The sequence below is a fragment of the Narcine bancroftii genome, chromosome 8 (assembly GCF_036971445.1).
Source record: "Narcine bancroftii isolate sNarBan1 chromosome 8, sNarBan1.hap1, whole genome shotgun sequence".
NCBI classification, from domain to species: Eukaryota; Metazoa; Chordata; class Chondrichthyes; order Torpediniformes; family Narcinidae; genus Narcine; species Narcine bancroftii.
Genome location: NC_091476.1, coordinates 92954464 through 92977212, shown reverse-complemented (window position 1 = coordinate 92977212; position 22749 = coordinate 92954464). Strand labels below are relative to the sequence as shown.

General features: G+C 47.1%; 1 protein-coding gene across 2 annotated transcripts in view; it reads right to left on the bottom strand.

Annotated features, from left to right (window-relative positions):
- The window catches only part of LOC138741035 (endothelial cell-selective adhesion molecule-like), a 134082-nt gene that overhangs the window by 7396 nt on the left and 103937 nt on the right, over positions 1-22749 (bottom strand). For both annotated transcript variants that reach the window (XM_069894511.1, XM_069894510.1), the window contains exons 4-7: positions 17451-17649; positions 16357-16512; positions 11961-12083; positions 11616-11757 (exon numbers count right to left, since the gene is read on the bottom strand). In XM_069894511.1, coding sequence (XP_069750612.1) covers positions 11616-11757; positions 11961-12083; positions 16357-16512; positions 17451-17649 — 620 coding nt within the window. The remainder of the gene's footprint in view (positions 1-11615; positions 11758-11960; positions 12084-16356; positions 16513-17450; positions 17650-22749) is intronic.

The following is a 22749-nucleotide window of genomic DNA, read 5'->3' as shown; positions in this document are numbered from 1 at the left end:
CCACCATCCGTCCAAATTGGGGACGCAGCCAAATATGAGGGGGCCCTCAGGTGGGCATGTATGCGGTCACTGAGAGATAATGGAGACCCAGGTCTACTCCCACAAGAAGGTAACCAGGTGTAATATGATCGATGGTACTCGGAGACTGGTGTGGAGTACAAACACACTTTTATTAGCCTACAACTAATGGCCAGTATCTACAGAGGTCTTCAGGCAATTCTGAGGTAAGGCGGGAAAACAGGGTTTATATCAGGACCAATGGGGGTGAAGCCAAGAGGTGTCGGCCGTCTAATCTACACATAGACAGTGAATTCCAGTTCACTGCATTCACCCCTTCCTTCAGAAAAAAACCTGTGGGCGAAAACAGAGACCATGTTCAGCAAGGAATATTTACAATTATTTACAAGTTGAGCCTGTCTGGGGGCCTGGTTATTCTAGTTGAGCGTCTCAATACTGGTGGACTTTGCTCTTCCAGAACTTCCTGGGACTCGTGTGGTTTCTGGGTTTGAAAGGGGGCTCGGGGGTCCAGGGTCGAATGGTGGTTCTGTTGGGACCATGTCGCCTGGAAACCTGCATGGGGACCTCAGTTCCTGAAGATGCCAGGTCTCTGATCGAGATAGTGTCCTCCCTGCCATCCGGGTTGGTGTGCAGTAGGTGCACTTTCTCAACCAGAGGGTTCATTTTGCTTCTCCTCACATGCTTTTTTAGCAGGTCCAGCCCTGGGGCTAAAAGCCATGCTGGAAGAGTCACCCCTGTTGTGGATTTCCTCAGGAATGCAAACATTAGCTTGTGAGGAGTTGCATTGGTCCCTGTGCAAAGAAGCAATCTTATGGAATGGAGCACGATGGGCAGGACCTCTTGCCAGCATGAACCTGGAAGGCCTTTATTCCGGAGGCCAATTTTACAACGTTCCGAACCGTTGCACACTCCTTTTCAACTTGTCCGTTCCCCCGGGGGTTGTAGCTAGTCTTCCTGTTTGAGATAATGCCTCTTGCAAGCAGGTATCGGTGTAGCTCTTCGCTCATAAATGATGAGCCCGGTCACTATGAATAGAGCTGGGATACCCGAATATGGTGAAAATGGAGTGCAGAGCTCTGATCTGTGTGGTGGTGGTGGTATCTGGACAGGGGATGGCCAGACGCTTGATCTGGAACATGTACTTACTGACATTGTACATGATGTTGAGGGATTTGGCTTTGTGGAGAAATTTCTGAAGATTGGCGTCGTGGTCCTCCAGATTATGTCCGCAAATGGTGATGTTTTCAAGATAGGGGAATGTAGCCCTTAACTCGTACCTAACTACCATTTCGTCCATCGACCAGGACCCCGTTCATAATACCGAAAGGGACCCTCAAGAACTGATAAAGTCAGCCATCTAGCTCGAATGCTGTGTAGGGACAGTCGTCGGAATGGATTGGCAGCTGGTGATATACAGCTTTCAGGTCAATGGTCGAACGGACCCAGTACTGCGCAATTTCATTCACCATGTCCGAAATTCGGGGGAGGGGGTATGCGTCCAGGAGTGTGAGTGATTAATGCTTTGGCTATAGTCAATCACTAGCCTGGGCTTCCCCCCCCCACCTCCCCCTCTAACAAATACCACCAGGGCTCTCCACGGGCTGTTGCTAGGTTCAATAATTTTCTCTTTAAGCAGCTGCTGGGCTTCGGATCTAATAAATTCCTGGTCCCCTGCTCTGTATCGTTTACTCTTTGTGGCTGTCAGCTTACAGTCGGGGGTTAAGTTCTGGAACACGGGTGGGGGTTCTATATTCAGTGTGGAGAGATCACATGTGGTGTCCGGCTTTTGGGGCCTTCTGTCCCGCACTGTGATTGGGGGAAGTGGGCCTGAGTCATGGTCACATTTTTAAAGTAACACAGGAAGTCCAGGCCCAGCAACACAGAAGCACACAAACCATTCAATACATACAGTCGGAACTTGCAGAATATCCCCCCTTTAACAGATAAGTGTTGTGGTGGTACACCACCGGTCTACTCCAGGGGGCAACATCTGTACCTGTAGGAGTATACCACTGGCCTACTACTGGGGGCAACCACTGTACCTGCAGGAGTGTAAGGGGACAGGACCACACCTGGCCGGCTGTCAATTAGTCGGCCTGAAGGGCTCAAGCCCCACCCGGGCAGGTGTCAATCACCCTCCGGGATATAAGCCTGAGCCGGCCTCCCGAAGCTCACTCAGAGTTACTGCAGCTACAGCCAACCTGGCTCTGTGGAAGTGTTTGTGGATTAAAGTCTGTTGTACAGTCTTTACCTTGTGTGTGTCTTATTCTGGCTAACAGCGCACCACAATTTAATCCACAAAATTTTCCCACGGCTGCCATGGAAAAACTCTTGAGTGCAGGGAGCCTCAAAGTCGACCCACGCCACCCGGAAGCCTAGACACACTTCGAGATCTGGCAACACGCGGTCAAGACAATCATCGAGGCGCATGAAGGTGGCATCCTGGACTCAGATCGGAAGAGGCTGGCCCTACTCCGGTCAAAACTGGGTCCCCATGCCTTCCAGGCAACCAAAGGCTGCTCCACGTACAAGAGCGCAATGGACACTCTCGCGAACTTGTACAAGCCCCCCGTGAATGTGCTCTGTGCAAGGTACCTCGTCAACACCTGAGCCCAACAACCTGGGGAGACGGCTGAGTCTTACCTGGGACACCTGCGAGAGATGGCCCGACCATGTTTGGCTGAACCCGGGGTAGGCACAGAGGATGCCTTCGTCCGAGGGCCATACTCGAGGGCCATCTGGCAGAAGCTGCTGGAAGACAATATCTATGCCCTAACCAAGACAGTGGAAGTGGTCCAAACCCTGGAAGTGGCAGCCCTGCGCATCGAAGCCTTCATTTCCAGGTTCCCCCAGGCTCCCTCATGGCCCTCTCAGACTGCAGCAGCATCCCCAGACTGAGCTGGGGAGGAAAATTTCGCTGTGGGTCCTGGTGTGGGTCAGACCAACGATCGCACCAAAACTGCCCGGCTAGGAACTAGTACTGTTCCCGATGCGACAAGAAAGGCCACTTCGCTAAAGTGTGCCTCTCAAAGCCAGCCGGCAGCTCAGCGGCCCTCTACGACCTCCCCACCTCCCCACAGACCCTTCCACCTGGGTGTGCCAGCCGGCGCCATTGTTCTCGCTACAACTTCCTCCTTCCCCAACTTCGACAGTTCAGCATCCGGCCCCGCCAGCGACAGTTGCAGCGTGCACCCCGAGCACCTGGACCAGCCCCCGCCCTCGCCAGCGCCGCTCGCCGAGGACTACAGCGACATCACTTCCAGCTCACAGCGTGACGTCTCTTCCAGCTGACATAATGACATCATTGCTGCCGGCCGCGATGATGTCACTCCCCCCGGTGCAACGAACATGGCTGGGGAAGGAGGCCAGCCATGCAGCAGGCCCCTATGTGCCACCGCCATCTTGGACCAGACAGCGGCCGACACGGAGGGCCCCTGACGACGATGAGAATGACGTGATCAACATGAGCGATAACCAGGCCGCCCTACCTACACTCCCCATGCCTCCAGGTGCCAACGGCTGCCACACACCACACCCCATGACCGATGTCAACGTGGTCAACACAGGCAATGACTAGGCTGCCCTACTGATGCTCCCCACGCCTCCGGATGCCATAAATTGCTGCGCACAACTGGAGAGCGATGATTCCAACTCCGAGATGGTCCTGGCCCCACCACGCTGACCACGACATCCCTCATGACCTCGGGCGCTCTATGACGGACATGCAAGTCAACGGACAGGTAACAAATTGCCTGTTCAACAGTGGCAGCACCAAAAGCTTCATTCACCCAAGCATGGCCCACTCCCTGAGATTAAAGGTCCACCCCACCACCTGCTCGATCGCCCTCATCGCCAAGTATAAATAAGACTGTTGGTTCCCTCAAGCACTGCTCGGCTGATATAACTGTGGGAGAGGAGACTTACACAGGGTTCAGGCTCCTGGTCATGCCCAAACTCTGCACCCCAATCCTCCTAGGCCTAGATTTCCAGTGCCACTTGCAGATTGTCACCCTTGCCTTTGGGGGGGGGCCCCAACATCCACTCACATTACACAGCACACCAACCCTACCAGCCCCGGCCAACCTGCGGCCTCTCCACACTACGCATCATCTCACCGGCGTTCTTCCAACATTTTGCGCTAGGCTGCGTCGATCACCAGCAGAAGTAGGCACTATTGCACCGCAGACAGAGACTTCATCAAGGCGGAGATGCGGCGACTCCTGGTGGAAGGTGTCAGCCCTTGGAGAGCTCAATTCCTGGTGGTCAAAGGGGGAAGTAAGCCGAGGATGGGTCGTGGATTACAGCCAGACCAATAACCGGTACACCCAACTGGACGCCTAACCCCTGCCGAGGATCACCGACATGGTCAATGAAATAGCCCACTACCAGGGTTTCTCCACAACTGACCTGAAGTCAGCGTATCACCAAATCCCCATCCACCCGAAGGACAAGCCCTACACCACCTTTGAGGCAGACGGGCACCTGTACCAGTTCCGCCGAGTTCCCTTTGGGGTCACGAATGGGGTGTCCATCTTCCAGCAGGAGATGGATTGCATGGTAGACCGGCATAAGCTGAAGGCGACGTTCCCGTAGCTGATAACTTCACTATCTGCGGCCGTGACCAGCAGGACCACGATGCTAACCTGGAGAAATTCCTCCAGACGGCCGAGGTTCTGAACCTCACTTACAATAAGGAGAAGTGTGTGTTTAGCACCACCCGCCTTGCCATCCTGGGGTACATCATGGCACATGATCCAGAAAGGATGCGCCCATTAATGGAGTTACCCCTCCTCCCCCCCCCCCCCATGCTAAAGACCCTCCGCAGGTGCCTTGGCCTATTCTCTTATTACTCACAGTGGGTCCCTCGCTTCTCGGACAAGGTCCGCCCACTGGCCCAAGCTACAACTTTTCCCCTCCCACCCGAGGCGCAGGCAGCCTTCATCCGCTTCAGGCAGTACATCGCGGACGCCACAATGCAGGCCGTCGATGAGGCAATGCCTCCGAAGTAGCCCTCACCGCTACCCTCAACCAAGGGTGGGTGCCCAGTCACTTTCTTCTCTAGGACCCTCCACGTCTCCCAGCTAGGGAATTCTGCCACTGAAAAGGAGGCCTAGGCGATTGTGGAAGCGGTCCGCCACTGGCACCACTACCTGGCCGGCAGGAGATTCACCCTCCTCACGGACCAGCGGGCCATGGCGTTCATGTTTAACACTACCCACAAGAGCAAGAGCAAGAACGACAAGATCCTGTGCTGGAGAGTCGAACTGGTAACCTACAGCTATGACATCCAGTACCGCCCCGGGAAGTTTAACGACTCCCCGATGCCCTCTCGTGGACCTGCACGTCTATGCATGACAACAGGCTGCAGGCATTGCATAAGTCCCTCTGCCATCCAGGTGTCACCAGGTTGTACCACTTCAATAAGTCCCGGAACCTGCCGTATACCATCAGGGACGTCAGGGACATGACTGAGGCCTGCCGAGTCTGTGAGGAGTGTAAACCCCGTTTCTTCCGCCCACCCCAGGCCCATGTTGTAAAGGCTACTCAGCCCTTCGAGCGTCTCAGCATGGACTTCAAAGGGCCCCGAACCGAAACGTCTACTTCCTCACGGTAGTGGACGAGTACTCACGCTTCCCTTTCGCTATCCCTTGCCCAGACACCTCCACAGCCACTGTCATCAGGGCCCTGGGGCAGATGTTCACCATGTTTGGCTACCCTGCTTTTATTCACAGCGACCAGGGGTCTAGTTTCATGAGTGATGAGCTGAGCCAGTACCTGACGGCGAGGGGCATTGCGACCAGTCACATGATGAGCTATAACCCGAGAGGCAATAGGCAAGTGGAATGCGAAAACGGGGTGGTCTGGAAGGCAGTCCTCCTCGTTCTCAAGTTGAAAGAGTGGGCCATTGAGTACTGGTAGGACGCCCTTGCCGAGGCACTCCATGCCTTTCGGTCACTGCTGTGCATGGCTACCAACAAGACCCCTCATGAACGTCTGTTCTCATTCCCCAGAAAGTCAGTGATTGGAATGTCCCACCCAGCAAGGCTCACATCCCCGGGACCAGTGCTCCTGCGTAAGCATGTATGGACACACAAAGCCGAAGCCCTGGTCGAGCAGGTCTTCCTCCTACATGCGAACCACAACTATGCCTATGTTAGGTTCGGCAGTGGCAGGGAGGACACCGTCTCAACCAGGGACCAGGCACCAGTAGGAGCACCCACCACACCACGCCATCCTTCAGCCCAGGACGACACCGACCAGGCATACATCCCCGTGGCCAGGCAGCTATGGAGCCCGCAGGACCTCCTTGACCTCCAGGGGCCTGCTTCAGCCCTGGGAGATGAAGCCGTCCCCCCCACCCATCCAATACGACCTTCATACATTGACCCTGGCCTCCCCCACCACCCCTCTGGTTGCTTTTAAAGAAGGGGTGAACGTGGTGGTACACCACCGGCTTACGTCAGGGGGAAACATCTGTACCTGCAAGAGTGTAAGGGGACAGGACAACACCTGGCCGGCTGTTAATCAGTTGACCTGAATGGATCAAGCCCCACCGGTCGGGTGTCAATCACCCTCCAGGATATATGTCTGCACCGGCCTCCCAAAGCTCACTCAGAGTTACTGCAGCTATAGCCAGCCTGACTCTGTGGAAGTCTTTGTGGATTAAAGCCTGTTGTTGTCTTTACCTTGTGTGTGTCTGATTCTGGCGCACAACAAGTGTACAGTTCAATACCTCTTGAGTAGTCACTGAACACTAAATAAATACTATAGTTTGTGGATAAACTTTAATTTGTACCACCAAGCAGTCTTAGAGTTTATAAAGCTCTCCGTCGAGCCAGTGTCTTACAATTCGTCGGATGTCTGTTTACCCTCACCTCCATCATTGAGTTGCTCAGCTGGTGGGGTATTACTTGGTCAAGGATGATGGATGCCAGCACTCCAGAGGCAGCATCTCTCCCCTGAGGGTGTCGCCTTGATCCGCAGGCCAGTGAGGTGGTTTCAACCACGAGAAGCAGCAAGATGGCCGCCATTTCCGCCATTGCTTCTCTTCCAGTAGCAGTGCTGGCCATTGTTCCTGCCATTGCTTCTCTTCTGATAGCAATTCCCGCCACAACATACAGCAAGATAGCGGTGGTGAGCAGCGTGGAGAGGCCGGGGCCCATTCCTCTGGGTTTGGGCATGGGGAGTACTACTGTTTGGGGGCTGCACATGCAGTAGCCTTCCAGGGTTTCCTCTTTGCCTGACAGACTTTTGCACAGTGTCCTCTCTTACCCCACCTAGAACACATGGTGTCTTTCACAGGGCATCTAGCGTGGGGGTGTTTGGACTGCCCACAGAAGTAGCACCTGGGGCAGCTGCTGTGCGCCACAGGCCTGGTTTTCGGAGAAGGTGCTGTTATCATTGGTGAGGTTGTCCGCTCCCAGTTGGGCCTATTCGAGGGATTTTGCTAGATCGAGCATACTGGCAAAGTCCTTCTTCCCCAGTTCTAGGATTCTCTGCCACACATACCTTGAAGTTACTCCAGCCACGATCATGTCCCGAACTTGCTCTTCTTCCCTCACCTGCACTGAGACCGCTTCATAATGGCACTTCCTTATTAGTTTCCATAGTTCCAGGACGTAGTCGTCCAGCGATTCACTCAGTTGTTGCCAATGCTGTGAGAGTCAGTGTCTCACCAGCACGTTGTTCTTGGGCCTCATGTAGTGGGCCTTCAGACCCTCAATGGCCATCATGTATGTTGCGCAGTCCCTGATGACCGTGTATCCCTTGGGGCCGACTCGAGAGAGGAGGGCCAATCTCCAGAGGGCATCTGTAGAGCTCGTCGAAAAAAACCAAAGACTTGTTGATCCAAACCAAGGCTTTTATTAGCAAAAGACAGGAGCTCTTCACAGGTGGCCGACCAGTCAGAAATGATCCGACCTGGCTAGGGACACAACCCTTTAAGGTCCAGACAGTAGGCGTGGCTAAGCTCTCAGCCAATCGCTGTAAGCACAGTCATTACATACTCTAGATTCTGTAACTATATACATTGGTGATAGGTCTGTACTATCACAGCATCAGAGCGGAAGACTTCTTTGGTGGCCATGATGTAGGATTGAAAACACTCGAACCAGTCGGTGAATTCTGGAGACAGAGGTTCAACCTGGAGTATGTTGGGCTTCAGGAGAGCTTCCATCCTGTCTTCAAAAGTAAGTTAATAAAATTGTAACGTGATCAATAGTACTCAGAGACTTGTGTGGAGTACAAACACGCTTTTATTAGCTTACAACTAATGGCCAGTATCTACAGAGTTCATCAGATAACTCTGAGGTAAGGTGAGAAAACAGGGTTTATATCAGGACTGATGGGGGCGGATTAGCCATCTAATCTACACAGACCAATACCACCAGTTGCCAGGCGAAAACAGCCATGCAGCTGCTACAGCTGTGGGGCGAGGGGGCCCCCAAAGACCACTTCTTTCAATCGGGAAGTGAGAACCCTGGGTTCTCTGTCTGAACCACAGTCGATTTGCAACACCTTGCGGGCATGGCCAGAAGGGGGTCAATGATGGCACCACCCCATGGGAAAGGGTGGTGACTGCGGACCAGGCCAGGTTTCCTGTCCTCCAAGAATGTGGCCTTCACAGCTATCTGCAGTGGCACACCATTGGCAAGGGGACAGAGGTTGTTAGGGAGTGGGCACTTATCGTGGGCATCTATGGGAGCGCCAGTTACCACTACTTCCCAGGGAGCACGAAGGTGACTGGTGCCTTGGTGGGCTATTTAGTCGTAACCATACACCCAAACCTTAGAGGGGTAGTCTTGCCCCTCATGGGACTGGCAATTGAGGAAACAGTCTAGGAAGCCATTACTATCCTGGAGAGATTAAAGTTCACCTGCTCAAGTTTGCAGGGTTGAGGTGATGTTCAGTGACATCACCTTACCAGAGACTCACAGAGACGTTATGCTCTCTGGAGAGAGCATTGCGGGAGTGGGGGCAGAGCGGGGGAAGCCCCATAGGTGTGGAGCTTCCCATGCACCACCCACTGATCTAGACAAGCCTCCCCCTGGTCCTCCCCCAACCGAGGTGGTCCCTGACTAATCTACCTTTTGAGCTCTCCCAAACCCACCCTCCCCCACTTCCACCCTCCAAAGGAGGACTACCCTTCAAGCTGTTCCTTTTCTCAATGTGAGGGTTTATGAAACACTCTTCAAAACAGACTACTGTGATCTCATCATTGATTCCAGCCATCAAAACCTGCTCGTTTAAGCAGAAGGGAGCTGTTGTCAGGAACTATGCAGAAAATGCTTAGCAGACAGGCAAGAGCAGTTACCATGGGCACATTATCACAGGATGTTCCAACTTAACAGCATCCACAACCTTTGTCATGAACCTTTCCATTACAGCCTTTGTATTGAACCTTTCCATTTCAGCCTTTGTAATGCACCTTTTTAATTGAACCCTGAACTATGGTATTTACTCTTGACTAATGTCTTTCAGTACATTCTCAGGAAAATGTAGTTCCACCTTTTAATTACTATGAGGCAGATCATCCACTAACAGGAAATATTGTATATATTTTGTAACCACTCAGCAATAACAACATCCCTCCAGTCCTCCCCAATAATATAAACTTAAATCCACTTTTATTTAAAAGTACTAATTTGGCCAACTTTCAGTCCTGACTCCTCCTGGCTATCATTACAGAGAACCAACACAAGCACATATGGCATCGTTTAAAGGGAACGCAAGCAGGAACGGCATCCTGGTGCCCAGAAAAACAGGGCATTCCCATGAGAATACAGGTACACTCTGGATGCACGCTTGCCAGCCTGTCCCCTGCCTCACCATGGGATAGCACGGCGACAGGCATCTGGGCTCTGTGGAGAGGGAGCAACGAAATGTGAAGCCAAGGATGCCCTAGCGAAGAGAGGGCTTTTGCACGTTATGGTTGACCTTGTACTGCCTGTTCGCAGACGTTGGTGGCAAAGGTGCACACATACAGCAGCTTAGCCGGAGAAATCAGGCATGTGTGTCAGTGAACAGACTAGGGAGCAGTTCCCACAGCACCCTGCTCCATCAGGAACACAACGACCCTGTTTGGTCAGGGGTGGGTGGCGGGGGGTGGGGGGGTGGGGAGCTGGTGAAGCATTGACACTGAGTTTGATAATGTGCCTGTCCATCATACTGAAGGCATTTGTGTATATATCGATCCACTGGATTGGCATTGTTTTAGATATGTTTTTACAGTTATAACACGTTACTTAGATTAGAAAATGATGTGACTTGCGAGGAATGGAATGTTATATATGGATGTGAAGAAACACATAATCTTCCTGTCTGGAACATTGTGGATTATGGATGGTCGCGTGACCTCCTTGTCTCAAACTTATTTGGAAGTCGCATCATCTGCCAATCAAGGTTGGACTCCGGCCACCCATTAGTGCACACCTTCCCATTGGCTCATTTAAATGACTCCATGTCATCATTGGCCAGAGTGTGATAGGTCAGTGCTTGCAGAGAGCCGCACCCCCATTGGTACAGGGAATCAGGAGTGTGTTTGAAAGTCCCTGTCTATACAAGTGTGTACACGTGTGGGAGCATGTCGAAGATAGGTGGCCACTAGTATCGGAGTCCAATGTGGGTTCGATGTGAATGTCACATAGTAATTAAGTATTGTTTGATGTCTTCCCCTGCTTGTCTCCCAAGAGTTCAATAACCTTTGATTGTTATACTTGTATCCAAACTCGTCTTTCTGTGAATCCATCAAACCTGATACTTTCCAAACTCAACACCTTTCTATAGCTGGGCAACCAAAACTGTGCACAATATTCTAAGTGTGGCCTCACCAATGTCTTGTTCAACTTCAACATGTAGTCCCAACACTTGTATTCAATGCTCCATTCGATGAAGGGCAGCATCCCTCTTCGCTATTCTGTCCACTTGAGCTGCTATCTTTCATGAGCTATGTACTTGCACCCACAGGTCTTTCTATAAATCATATTCTGGTTGGTTGCCAGTTGCTTGTGGTGTTTCACAAGGGTTGGTGTTGGGCCAGTTCTTTTTCCCTTGAATATCAATGATTGAGATTATGGAATGAATGGTTATCACAATAAAGAGTGCCCATCTTACATCAATGTTTGTTATCCCCTAGCCTGTTCTGCTTCAATGCACTTCCTTTGCTTTGGTCATTCTCCTCAGCCCTTTTTAATCTCTCTCTCTCTCCGACTTGACTCCCCACCCCCTCCAGCCAGACTGGTTTATAGCCTCCAGGGTAAATCTGTCATCAGAATATTGGTCCCCTTCTGGTTCAGGTGTACCCCATCTCTCATGTACAGGTTACCTGTGCCCCAGAAGAGATTTCAATTGTTTATACATCAGAAACCCTCTGTCAGCCCACATGTATCCACACTCTGCCCTCCGATTTCTACTCCCACTGCCACGTGGCACTGGTAACAATCCAAAGATTACCACATTGGAGCTCTTACTTTCTAAATTCTTGTATCTGCTTTACAGAACCTCATCCCATTTCCTACCTCTATCATTGTGTGCCACCATTTTTGCCTGCTTTTTTTAAATTTAAGCCACCATTAAACCATGAAAACTCAGACACTTACTTTATCTCATTCGCTAGATCTTCCTCCTTTTCTGCAATGCTCTTCCTTTGATAGTTGCAATAGAAAACAATGATAGCGACCAGCAAGCACATTCCCAAAAAGACCGCAATAACTGCTCCAGCAATGAGCCCTGCGTTATTTGCTGTGGAAAAATGAAGCACTTTGAAGATGAACCATTCCTTGGGTACGGTATTCAAATCCCAAAGGAAAACAAGAAAAACAAAACTCCTAATTTCACATATTACCCAATGCTGCTTAGTGTGATATCTATTCACCTTGGGGGAGTAGCGATAGGTGAGAAGGATTGGAACTGGGGCCACCCCTATCTATACATTATGTACTTACAAGTTATCACCTCCATCTGTATTGAGCAGGATGCATTCCCTGCTAAATTTATGGATCTGCAAGTGTACAATCCAGACATCTCCTTCGTGAGGTTCTTCAATAACAGAGTTCCAATTTGGGGATCTAGAATTTTAAAAAATATTAAGAAATTCAAAGTACAGTTGAAACTCCAAGTCTTCAATCCCCGTGATTATGTCAGAAATGCATCCCAACTGCCTTTTTATTTACACCCTCCACAATTAGATCAGAAGTCCTTTCTTTTCCATTTAACTGCTTCCAGTGATATGATATGGATGTTTTCTTTGAAGTGAAGTAGTCCTTTCTGGTCCAGGGATATAACCCGTCTTGTCTATAACCTCATTAAGCACATTAACACCATTCTCTGGGAGGGTCTGACATGATTATAATAGCTGATGGTGATCCCCATAGACCTTGATGGGACCAGCAAGCAGAACCAAAGCAACTCTCTTCCTTTTTAATTTGTAAGCCTGTAACAAGCCCCTAACTATTGTGGTTTAGATCCAGACCTTATCCATGACAGAGAGATGCATCGATTTACCCGCCTTTTCCTCCAATCAGATGCTTCCCAGATTTCCAACTGCGATACTGATCAATCCTAACCAATTTACCACTCAAAGGATTCCAAAAATATTTTCAAGTTTCTCCAATTTATAGAATTCCTGATGCAGAAACTTTTACATGGCTCTTCAATGGCTGGATGTGTATCACCGCCCTCTTATCACTGCTACCACCACAGAGGAGGTACAGAAGCCTGAGGACAAACACCCAGTAGCACAAAAGCAAATTCTTCCCCTATGCCATCGGATTTCTGAATGGGCAATTACCTCACTTTGTCTTCTTTTACACTCATTTATTTCTTTTTATATGCAACTTATAACAATATTTGCACCTGTGATGCCGCCACAAAACAACAAATTTCATGACATGTGGACAACAATAAATTCTGATTCCCACAAAGCAAGATCTCGGTTCCTCAACACGTAATAAATCCTCTTTATTTTCTGGCTAAAAAAATCTGACGGTTTAGCTATTCAGCAGGTCACTATCTGAACACCTGCAGATTAGTTCTTATTCCCCTCATGTTGGTACCTGCCACAGATCTGGGCTTTAATAGCAGAGAAACCATTACACGTAACCTAATAATGCTGACTAAGTAAAATCCCTTATCAGAATTAAAGGATTGGCATTGTTTATCGGGCAACAAAGTTAAAAGGCTGCAGATATTCCTAGATTTATGAATGTTCCATTTATGAAATTTCACATAATGCCATCAACACTATGGAAAAAGTAGCTTCGATTCACACATTTTTTTCTCCGCCCATCAGAATAAACTGCACCAAAATACTCACAAAAACTTTTGCCTTGCATTTTGAATTTATAACATTTCCTTTCATTAAATGTTTTCCATTAGATAATAAAATGGGATGAACATAGGCTAAGTGGGGATAGGTGCCTGATAATAGAAAGTAATGTGGCCCTTAAGCCCATCGAGTCTGTGCCAACCATTATCCACCCATTCACACTCATCCTGCATCAATCGCATTTCTTAGTCTACCCATTTTCCCATCAATTCTCTTCTGATTCTACGACTCACCAATCTACTTGGGACAATTTATAATGGCCCATCAACCTTCTAACCCATTTACCTTTGGGATTAGAGGAATGCAGAGCACCTGGAGGAACCCCATACAGTCAGAGGGAGAATGCGCAAAATTCATGCAGACGACAACAAAGGTTAGAATTAAATCTCGTTCTCCGGTGCTCGAATAGCTGCAGCACTGTGCGCGGATTCAGTAAGCTCTTTCCAAAACTCTCTGTGACACAAAGAGACGTTCTGAGGTCACGGAAAGTAAGTCTTGCTTTCTGCATCCTCAATAGTCAGGTCTACATGACTGAATGAAAAAGAGATACCTCGTTCAACATTCTAGGAAATTTGTAATAATTAATCTGAAGGGCACCTTTGGGGACTTTTCTGTAAATCATTTTTATACACCTGAAGAACAACTTATGAGCTCATTAAAAGATGCTCAGGAGAAGACACTGTGCACCAATCGAGAGGGAGCTGCACCAACAAAAGGGTCATGAAACATGAATCTATCAGGATCATTCTACAAACTGTCTCTGCTTCCTTCCTTCAGTTTAAGAGCCAACATCAACTTTGCATGAATTTATGAAATACTCTGAAAAATTACAAAAAATGGAGAGAAGCACATGTTCATATATGCACTTGCCTTTATTATTAGAATAGGGTAATGATGGGGAGAGTCCACGTTCAGTAAAGGAATTCTACACATCATTGTGTTGAAATACATTGTCAGCATCTGGGGCACTCATAAAAGAGCCTTCTGAAAAGCCTCAGTTATTGGATTGTAAGCCACAAGACTTTTGTTGGCCTGTGCATGTCTTCCTCGCCCATTAACATCCGCAACAAATTAAGCTCCAAATCTCACAGTGAGTGATTTTGTTACCTACAAAGTCATTACACTCCAAAGTAACCCATTACATTTGAAGTGCTCAATTATTTTAAAGATATGCAATATTATATTCATAGATTGTTTTTTTTTGCTTGATAATACTGGAAACACATAGTTTTTTTTTATTTACTAGTCTATAGTTTATTTAACCCATCTCCCAGTGTAAACATGTGACAATATTGCAGAAAACAGTTTTCATGCAGATGACACCATTTACGTGTCACTGACATTAATATATTCTTGTCTCTTTCCAAGCCTGATTTGGTCACTTGTACAAGAGTTTTCTTTAATGATACACTGTTGCATTTGCAACTAAGACAAATACCTCCCAACTTCTGTTATCCATCTCACAATCCATTTTATATTGAGGGAAATTCCAAGCTTCCAATTCAAGTTTTAATTGGTTTAAAGCAGAAAAAAAAAATTTCTGGTGCAATTATGGTGAAAAACCAAGACGATAGCATTAAGACAAGTTTATTGACATTTGATTGTATGAGTGCAACGTTCTGAACTGGGCAATTTAAAGTAAGTTGTGTAGATGCTGCAAATCAAAGAACCTTAGAACACTATCGCACAGAAATAGGCCCGTTGGCCCTTCTAGTCTGTGGCAAACTATTATACTGCTTCATCTCAATGACCTGCACCTAGTCCATATCCATCTGTACCCTTTCCAACTTCTTCTTAAATGTTAAAATTGAGCCCACATTCACTACTGCAGCTGGCAGGTCATTCCAAATTCCCACCAACCTCTGTGTGGAAAAAGTTACCCCTCATGTTCCCCTTAAACTTTTCCCCTTTCACCTTTAAGCTTGTATCTCACCTCACCTCAGTGGAAAAACTCTATTTGCATTTACCTGATCTGCACCCCTCTTGATTGCGTATACCACTTTTTTCTCTCAAATTCTACTCTGCTCCAGGGAGCAATCTCCTTACCTGTTTAACTTTTCCCTGAAACTCAGTTCCTCAAGATCAGGTAGCATCCTATAAATTCTTCTCTGCACTCTTTCAATCTTATTGATATCTTTCCAGTAGATACATGACAAAAACTGCACACAATACTCCAAATTTGGCCTCACCTATGTCTTATACATTTTTACCATGACATCCCAACTCCTGTACTCAATACTTTGATTTATAAAGGCCAATGTGCCAAAAGCTCTCTTTACAACCAGCAATGCCACCTTCAGGGAATTATGTATCTGTGTTCCCAGATTCCTCTGAGGAGGGGAAGATGTGTCTGGTGGTAGAATCCCATTGTGGGTGGCAGAAATTGCAGGGGATGATATTTTCATACCCTCCCTCTTTTATTCCCACTGCTCTTGAGCTTTACTACAATTACATGTTCCTCCACCACATTTTTTTCAGCCCATTAAATCTAACCAGATTAAGCTTTTTCACTTTGATAACAAAGCAAACCATTGCTACTTTTCTCAGATTTGTGAACTCTTGATCCTTCCAACACTGAGAAATGTTCCCTTCCATTTCTTTGGTCCTAATGTTTTTTTTGTGATGTTGAATGTTTCCACCTCTATTGACCCTACTGCATTGATACAAGGGGCCCTTCTTCTGCAGACATCTTTTGTTTGGCTTTGCAGGACATTTGTAATAGGTTAAGATTTACCCTTCCCCTATTAGAAAACAGCAGGAAGGGATGCCAAAGAGAATTGGAAACCCCAAACATCCTGGATCCTGTCCAACATCACAAGGGCAGCCACACTGAAATGACCGAATGTGCACATATCACAGCATCAGGACATCTTAAGGCACTCGAGAGAAAATTAAGCACACTTGAAAGCTAAACTGCGGTGCATGGTGTGAATTCTTTGGGACCTTTCTGGTTTATCCAGGAGAGTTCACGCAGAGACAGCAAACACTGAAAGCACTTTAAGGGTCGTACTCACTGTGAGCTGGGATAGTAAAACGCTGCTGCTTGGGAGCAATCCGTTGCCATGTGTAGGTGGGTACTGGTTTGCCACTTGTTGAGTGACAGCTCAGGGTCACATTATGGCCAATAAAGCGGCTACCGCTGATGCTGCAGTTTGGAGTGGATGGTGGAACTAATTTGAAAAGAACAGGAATATCAATTAATGAGACAAGTGTTTAAAATGTGGAGCACATTGCAATTGTGACAACACTTTGAGTGAACTCCTTGAACTTAAGAATGTACTGTTTTTTTTAATAAATTATTTTTAAAATTCATTTACAAGTTGTGGACCAAAAATGAATACAAAGGTTCATCAAAACAGCTGAGAAGGTCATTTGGATCTCCCTTTCCTCTATTGAAGACATTCACTGGGAACTTTGCTTAAACAGGGCTCAAAGAATTATCGATGACCCTTTCCATCCAGCACACAGAATCTTTATTACAGTACACCTAACATCAAGAAGGAGGTACACGAGCATCAAAATCAGGACTGCCAGGCTGGAAAATAGCTTCTTCCTACAGACTGAGATTGATAAAGTGTCCTGTAACCAAGTAAATCATCAATTTATTTAAAAGATATCTTTAAGTATACGTCATTGTGTGTGTGTGTGTGTGTGTGTGTGTGTGTGTGTGTGTGTGTGTGTGTGTGTGTGTGTGTGTGTGTGTGTGTGTGTGTGTGTGTGTGTGTGTGTGTGTGTGTGAGAGAGAGAGAGACAGAAACATTGCTTTGTCTGGTTGTCCAAGTATAGTCAGATAATAATAAACTTGAACTTGAGGCAAGACCAGAACATATTCATCTTTTACAATTAGTGTCAACCACCCTCAAACTCCAGTCCTATCCAATTCTGGTAAATCTCCTTCCCTCCCCACACCATCCGCAGCCTCCAGTGTATAATCCCTCAACCAGTCTTGTGCTGTCTGTCCTCTCCAGGCTCTGCCCACTCTCATGATATCTGCAGTGTTTGTTCATCCTGCAGCCACCTGCCTTGAGTTCAAAGACCAAGGGAGCCATGCAATGCATCCTTGTAATTTAAGTCATTAGCTCACACTAGAGCCAAGAGTAATACGTACTCAACACGGACAAGTTGGTTTCTCCAATCTTCAGTGACTCAGGATTTTCAGTGACCACTGTGCAAGTGTAGTGAGCCGAATCATCTAAGTTGGTGTTGTTGATATATATGGAGACATCTCTGTTTGGCTTTGAATGCAGGAAATTAACTCGGTTTTTGTATTTAACTTGTCTAATCTTGTTGTCAGAATACATTATTATCTAGGGTAAAGAAACAAAATACATGTTAGAAGAGAAAAGAAAACACCATGTTATCAAAAAATCAAACCAAATCATTATATTCCTGAACGTTAATGTTCGTCGTGAATTCCTGTTGATGTCGAACTGTAATAATCTCCAGATTTTTTGGCCTATAATTGAAGGAGAAATTTAAGCAGCCCGCCCAGAGATTCGTTAACCCAAGTTGGTCAATTGTAGGGTACAAAGCTAAGGATCCCATTTCATGGTGTCCCCATATACTTCACCTTGCTTATAGTATTTTCACCCATAGAAGAGCAAAACTATACCTGCACCAGCCTCATTCCCTGAGCACTGCAAAGTCCCATCACTGTAAGGCAATGGATCCCTAGAAAGCTAGCTAAAGGGGTCTTGCATGGTAAACACATCTCAATCCTTTACCCAAACAGAAATCCTCCAGGCTGTCAACCACTTACTTTGCAGCTTTGAGTTGCAAGACTGATCCTTATTCAAGGACGCAGCAATGAACCTTAATGTACATACCATTGTTGTCATTGACTTCATTCACAAGCATGGCAAAGTCTGTGCACCAAAGAGAACAGTCCTCATGATGCCAAGCAGGAACCCTGGCAGAACAGCAAGGTGCACTTGTGAGTGAAGGCCAGGAATGTGGCACATAAGTCTGACCAAGGTTGTCTAAGAAAACCAGGTATGACCTATGCAAACCCATCAGGAAAGCCAAAAAGCAGATTTGAGACCCAGACAAGCCTGTCAGATACCAGGCAAGTGCCATCACAGGCTCCATAGTAAAACCGGGCAAGTTGGCAAACAACAAAGCCAGACAAGCTCAGTATAATCTTCGCTCACATTGAGCTGGAGGCCAGAAAACCAGTAGAATACACTTCTTCTTCCTCAATCACAGTCATTGCCGCAGATGACAGATCAACCTGCAGAAAGAGTCTTTATGTGCCTCCTTCCTCTCCCTCCAGACTGAAGTACCCACCCTCTTCAAAAAAGGCCACAAACATCCTGGTCCTGGAGAAGAATGGCATGAATGACCACTGGCTGGTGGCTCTGACCTCCACCATCGTGAAGTTCTTCGAGAGACTGGTTCTGATTCATATCATCTCCACCCTCCCTTGACCCACAATTTACATATCCATGCAACAGGTCGCTCAGATGCCGTCTCCCTGGCCCAAAACTCAGCCCTGGAACAACTGAACACCGAGGTCAGATGACTATTTATCAACTATGCTTTCAAATTCATCCCCTTACTACAGAATCTTAGTTGCAGCACCTAAATCCACGATCTTCAGTCCCGCAGGCCACAATCAGCAAGGATTGGTGACAGCATCTCCTCCACAATCATCCTCAGCCTCATGGTGCTCCAGTGTTGTCCATGGAGGGCCTTACTGTGTTCCTGTACACCCAAACATCCCTCCAACTCCATCTGTGAATTCACAGAAGACACCACTGCTGTATGCTGCATCTATTCAAGATTCAAGATTATTTTATGGTCATGTAATAAACAAATGTAATATTACACAAAATTGCATTTAATCTGCTGTAAAGCAGACAGATTCACCATCAGCAGAAATTGTCTGGCAGCCCTTGCAGTCAGGGAAAGAGAAGCAAAAGGGAGGTACCCCAGAGTCGATGAGAGTCCATGGATTTGCCTCCAGCGCTATTGTAGCCTCTAGAGTCACATAGACCATCCAAGCTATTAGCAACCCAAGCTCCAGATCCAAACCTCCATCATGATCAGAAAGTTTTCACCACCCAAGGCTCTTGGAAGCCCTTCCCGCCCTTGGCTCCCTCTTGCATCCAAGTTCCAATACCTGGTACTCCTTCAGCAAGTCTTGAGCCAGTCTCCAGCGGTCCGCAGCCTGGTATGAGTCTTTTGATTGCAAGTTGCTGGCAGCCCACAGCCTGCATGGGTTCCTCACCTCAAGTCACCAACAGCCCATCACCTGTGTGTTCTTCAGCCACAGAGCCCCTCACTGCTCTGCCATTGTGGTCACTGTCCCATCGGGACATCTCTTTCTCAGGGGGGGGGGGTGGAAGGAGTGCTTTCCCTGTTTCCTCGTGCCATGCACTAGTCCTCTGTGCCCCCAGTGTTTGTAACCCCTTGAGGCCGCTGCCAAACACAGGCACCACCATCTTGGCCCCACACCCCACTGCTCCAGGAATTTTTTTTTTAAATCACCATTTGTGCCTTTAACTGGCTGATTAAACCCTGTACAGAGCTGTCAAAAGTTGAACTGGGTGGTAGAACCCTGCGGAGGAGCCTTGAGTCTCCTCACTCCCCCCCCCCCCCCCCCAACTCTCTATGGGTCTATACCAGCTGCAACATTGCCATTGGAACAGCTCAAGCAACATCACCATATCTACTGCTCAAAACAAGTTCAGCTCAACAAGTCACAGTATGGAGGGAGAGAGAAAGGGATTTGTGGTTTGGTGCCAGGAAAATGGCCTCTCTCTCAATATCAGTAAGAACAAAGAGTTGCTTATAGACTTCTGGAATAGGGACGGAGCTCACTCCCTGATCTGATTCAGTGGTGGAATTAGTAGACAGCTTTAAGCTCCTAGGTGTAAACATCTCCAGTGATTTGTCCTTGTGTACCCATGTCGATGTAATAGCCTAGAAGAGCATCAGCACCTCTGAGAAGTCTGGGGAAATTTGGCATATCACCTGCATCCCTTAACAATGTCTATTGGTGCCCCATTGAAAGGTTCGGTCGTGTCACGGCCTGGTTTGGAAACTCGTGCACTCATGAATGCAAAAAGGAAAATTAAGCCAATTCCATCATGGGCACCAACTTCCCATCCATTGAAGATATTGGGTGGCACTGTTGATGCAGTAGTTAGTGCAACGCCTTTACAGCACCAGTGATTGGGACTGGGGTTCGAATCCCACGCTGTCTGCAAGGAGTTTGTATGTTCTCCCCGTGTCTGCATGGGTTTTCCCCAGGGGTTCCAGTTTCTTTCCATCATTCAAAACATACCAGGGGGTGTAGGCTAACTGGGTGTAAATTTGGCAGCACAGACTCGTGGGCTGAAATGGCCCATTACTGTGCTGTATGTCTAAATTTAAGATGGCAACCAAAATCATTATTGATGGACCCACATCACCCTGGTCACATCTCTTCACACTACTTCTTTCAAGCAGATGGTACAGAGTCCAGCATCAAGAATAGTCTTTATTCATCAGCTCTGAAATTTCTCCACGCTATTCCAACCCTAAACTTCTGTAGGATCACCAAAAGTTCTGTCTGCACTACTGACACTTCAATACTTTTCTTGCACCAAATAGAACCATAAATATTTATTTATCGATCCTTTGATTTTTCTTTTTCTGCCTTGTATTTGTGGTAATTAATTTTTTTACTATGTAGTCGGTGCATCACTTGTACCTGTTTGGCTGCAGTAAAAATTTCAATGAATCTGTACACCATACTTTTGCATATGACATTAAATTCACATTGAACATTAAGGGTGCATCTCTACATGGTACAGGAACTGCTTAATGCAAGACCGGAACAAATAGCTGAGGGTTGTGTACGTGGCTCAAGCAATTGTACATGCCCACCTCTCCTCCATTGACTCTGTCTGTAACTCCTGCTGCTGTGGTAAAGCAACCAACATATGAAAAGTCTCAACCCCCCCCCCCCACCCCAGTCACACTCTCTTCACCCTCCTTCCATCAGGAAGAAGACCATCAAGTATGAGACCATGCACCACCGGATTCTTTCCTGCTCTTATCAGGCTCTTGAATTAACCTCAAACCAGTAAAAATATTCTGTCTTTGCTCCATTACCAACCAACCTCTCCTTATAACTCTACTGTGTCTTACTTGTACTATGCAGGAGATGCCCAATTGGTCTACTCCCAAAACCACCTCTATCACTGCATCTTTGTGTATGTGACAACAAACTTGAACTTGAACATGAAAATGAACACTCGTTCATCCTGTCCAGGTTGACAATGTGAAGCCAGACAGGGAAATGGCCAAGCCTATGTAAATGGTTTGAGATTTGTTTTTTTGATTGGTTCACCTGGATCCAGAAATATTTTGCCCAAGTCTGATTTCATCCTATGCCACACAGGGAGTTTGCATTCTCTGACAACATAGAAGGAAGCTATTTGGTCCTCTGAGTCTCTGAGCCATTCTATCAATCCCATTCCCTGACTTACTGTAAATGCTGGTGCATAAGACAACTCATATATAAGATGACACCCCCCTGAATTTCCACCTAAAATGTAGGTTTTGAGCTATACTTGCTGTATAAGACTACCCCAAGTTTGGCACGTAACACTGAGCAGTGGAGAAGTTAAAAGCAAATTACCCAGTAAAGGTTTAAATTTTATTAGCATATTTTAAAATAAACCACCTTTGCCGCAGTTGGACTAGGCGGACAGACCCCACTGGAGAGCACTGAGACTTCACTGCTAAGGTTCGGATTTTAAACTTGGCATGCAAGATGACCTCTGGCTGTGGGGTGACGTTTCTAAAAGTTCAAGGACCATCTTATATTTTCCTGTATCCTATTACCTCTCATAATTCTCCTTCCACTCACCTACACCAGGGGTAGAGGACAATCAATCTTATAACCGTCATGACTTTGGCATGTGGAAAGAAACCAGGAGAAACCAATGCAGTTTCCATCTCCACACAGACAGCACTGGAGATCAAAATCAAACCCGTATCACTGCAGGTTTGCACCCACAACTCTATCTGCTGCATCAATGTATCGCCCATTCTTGACCACACATCTATTGACCATTTGGGGGTCTTTTTTTATTTTGGTGCCAACATGAATACAGCTTGGATTTTCTTTTTTTTTTGTTTTCATCAAAATTTCTGGATATACCGGTACCAAAATACTTCCGGAAGTCAACCACACAAATATAGAAATTTGCAATTCTTAAAATCTATCAGAGTCCCCTTCAGATTCAATATATTACCCTTGACAGTTAAATCAAAAGTGGAAGCTGGAACCTATAAACACTATTTAGAATGCAATGCATGATGTTGATGAAAACTTTAAACTGAAACCAATTCCATAGAACCATAAAACACAATCATACAGACTCTTTTCTGCCTAACCCCACTGACCTGCATCT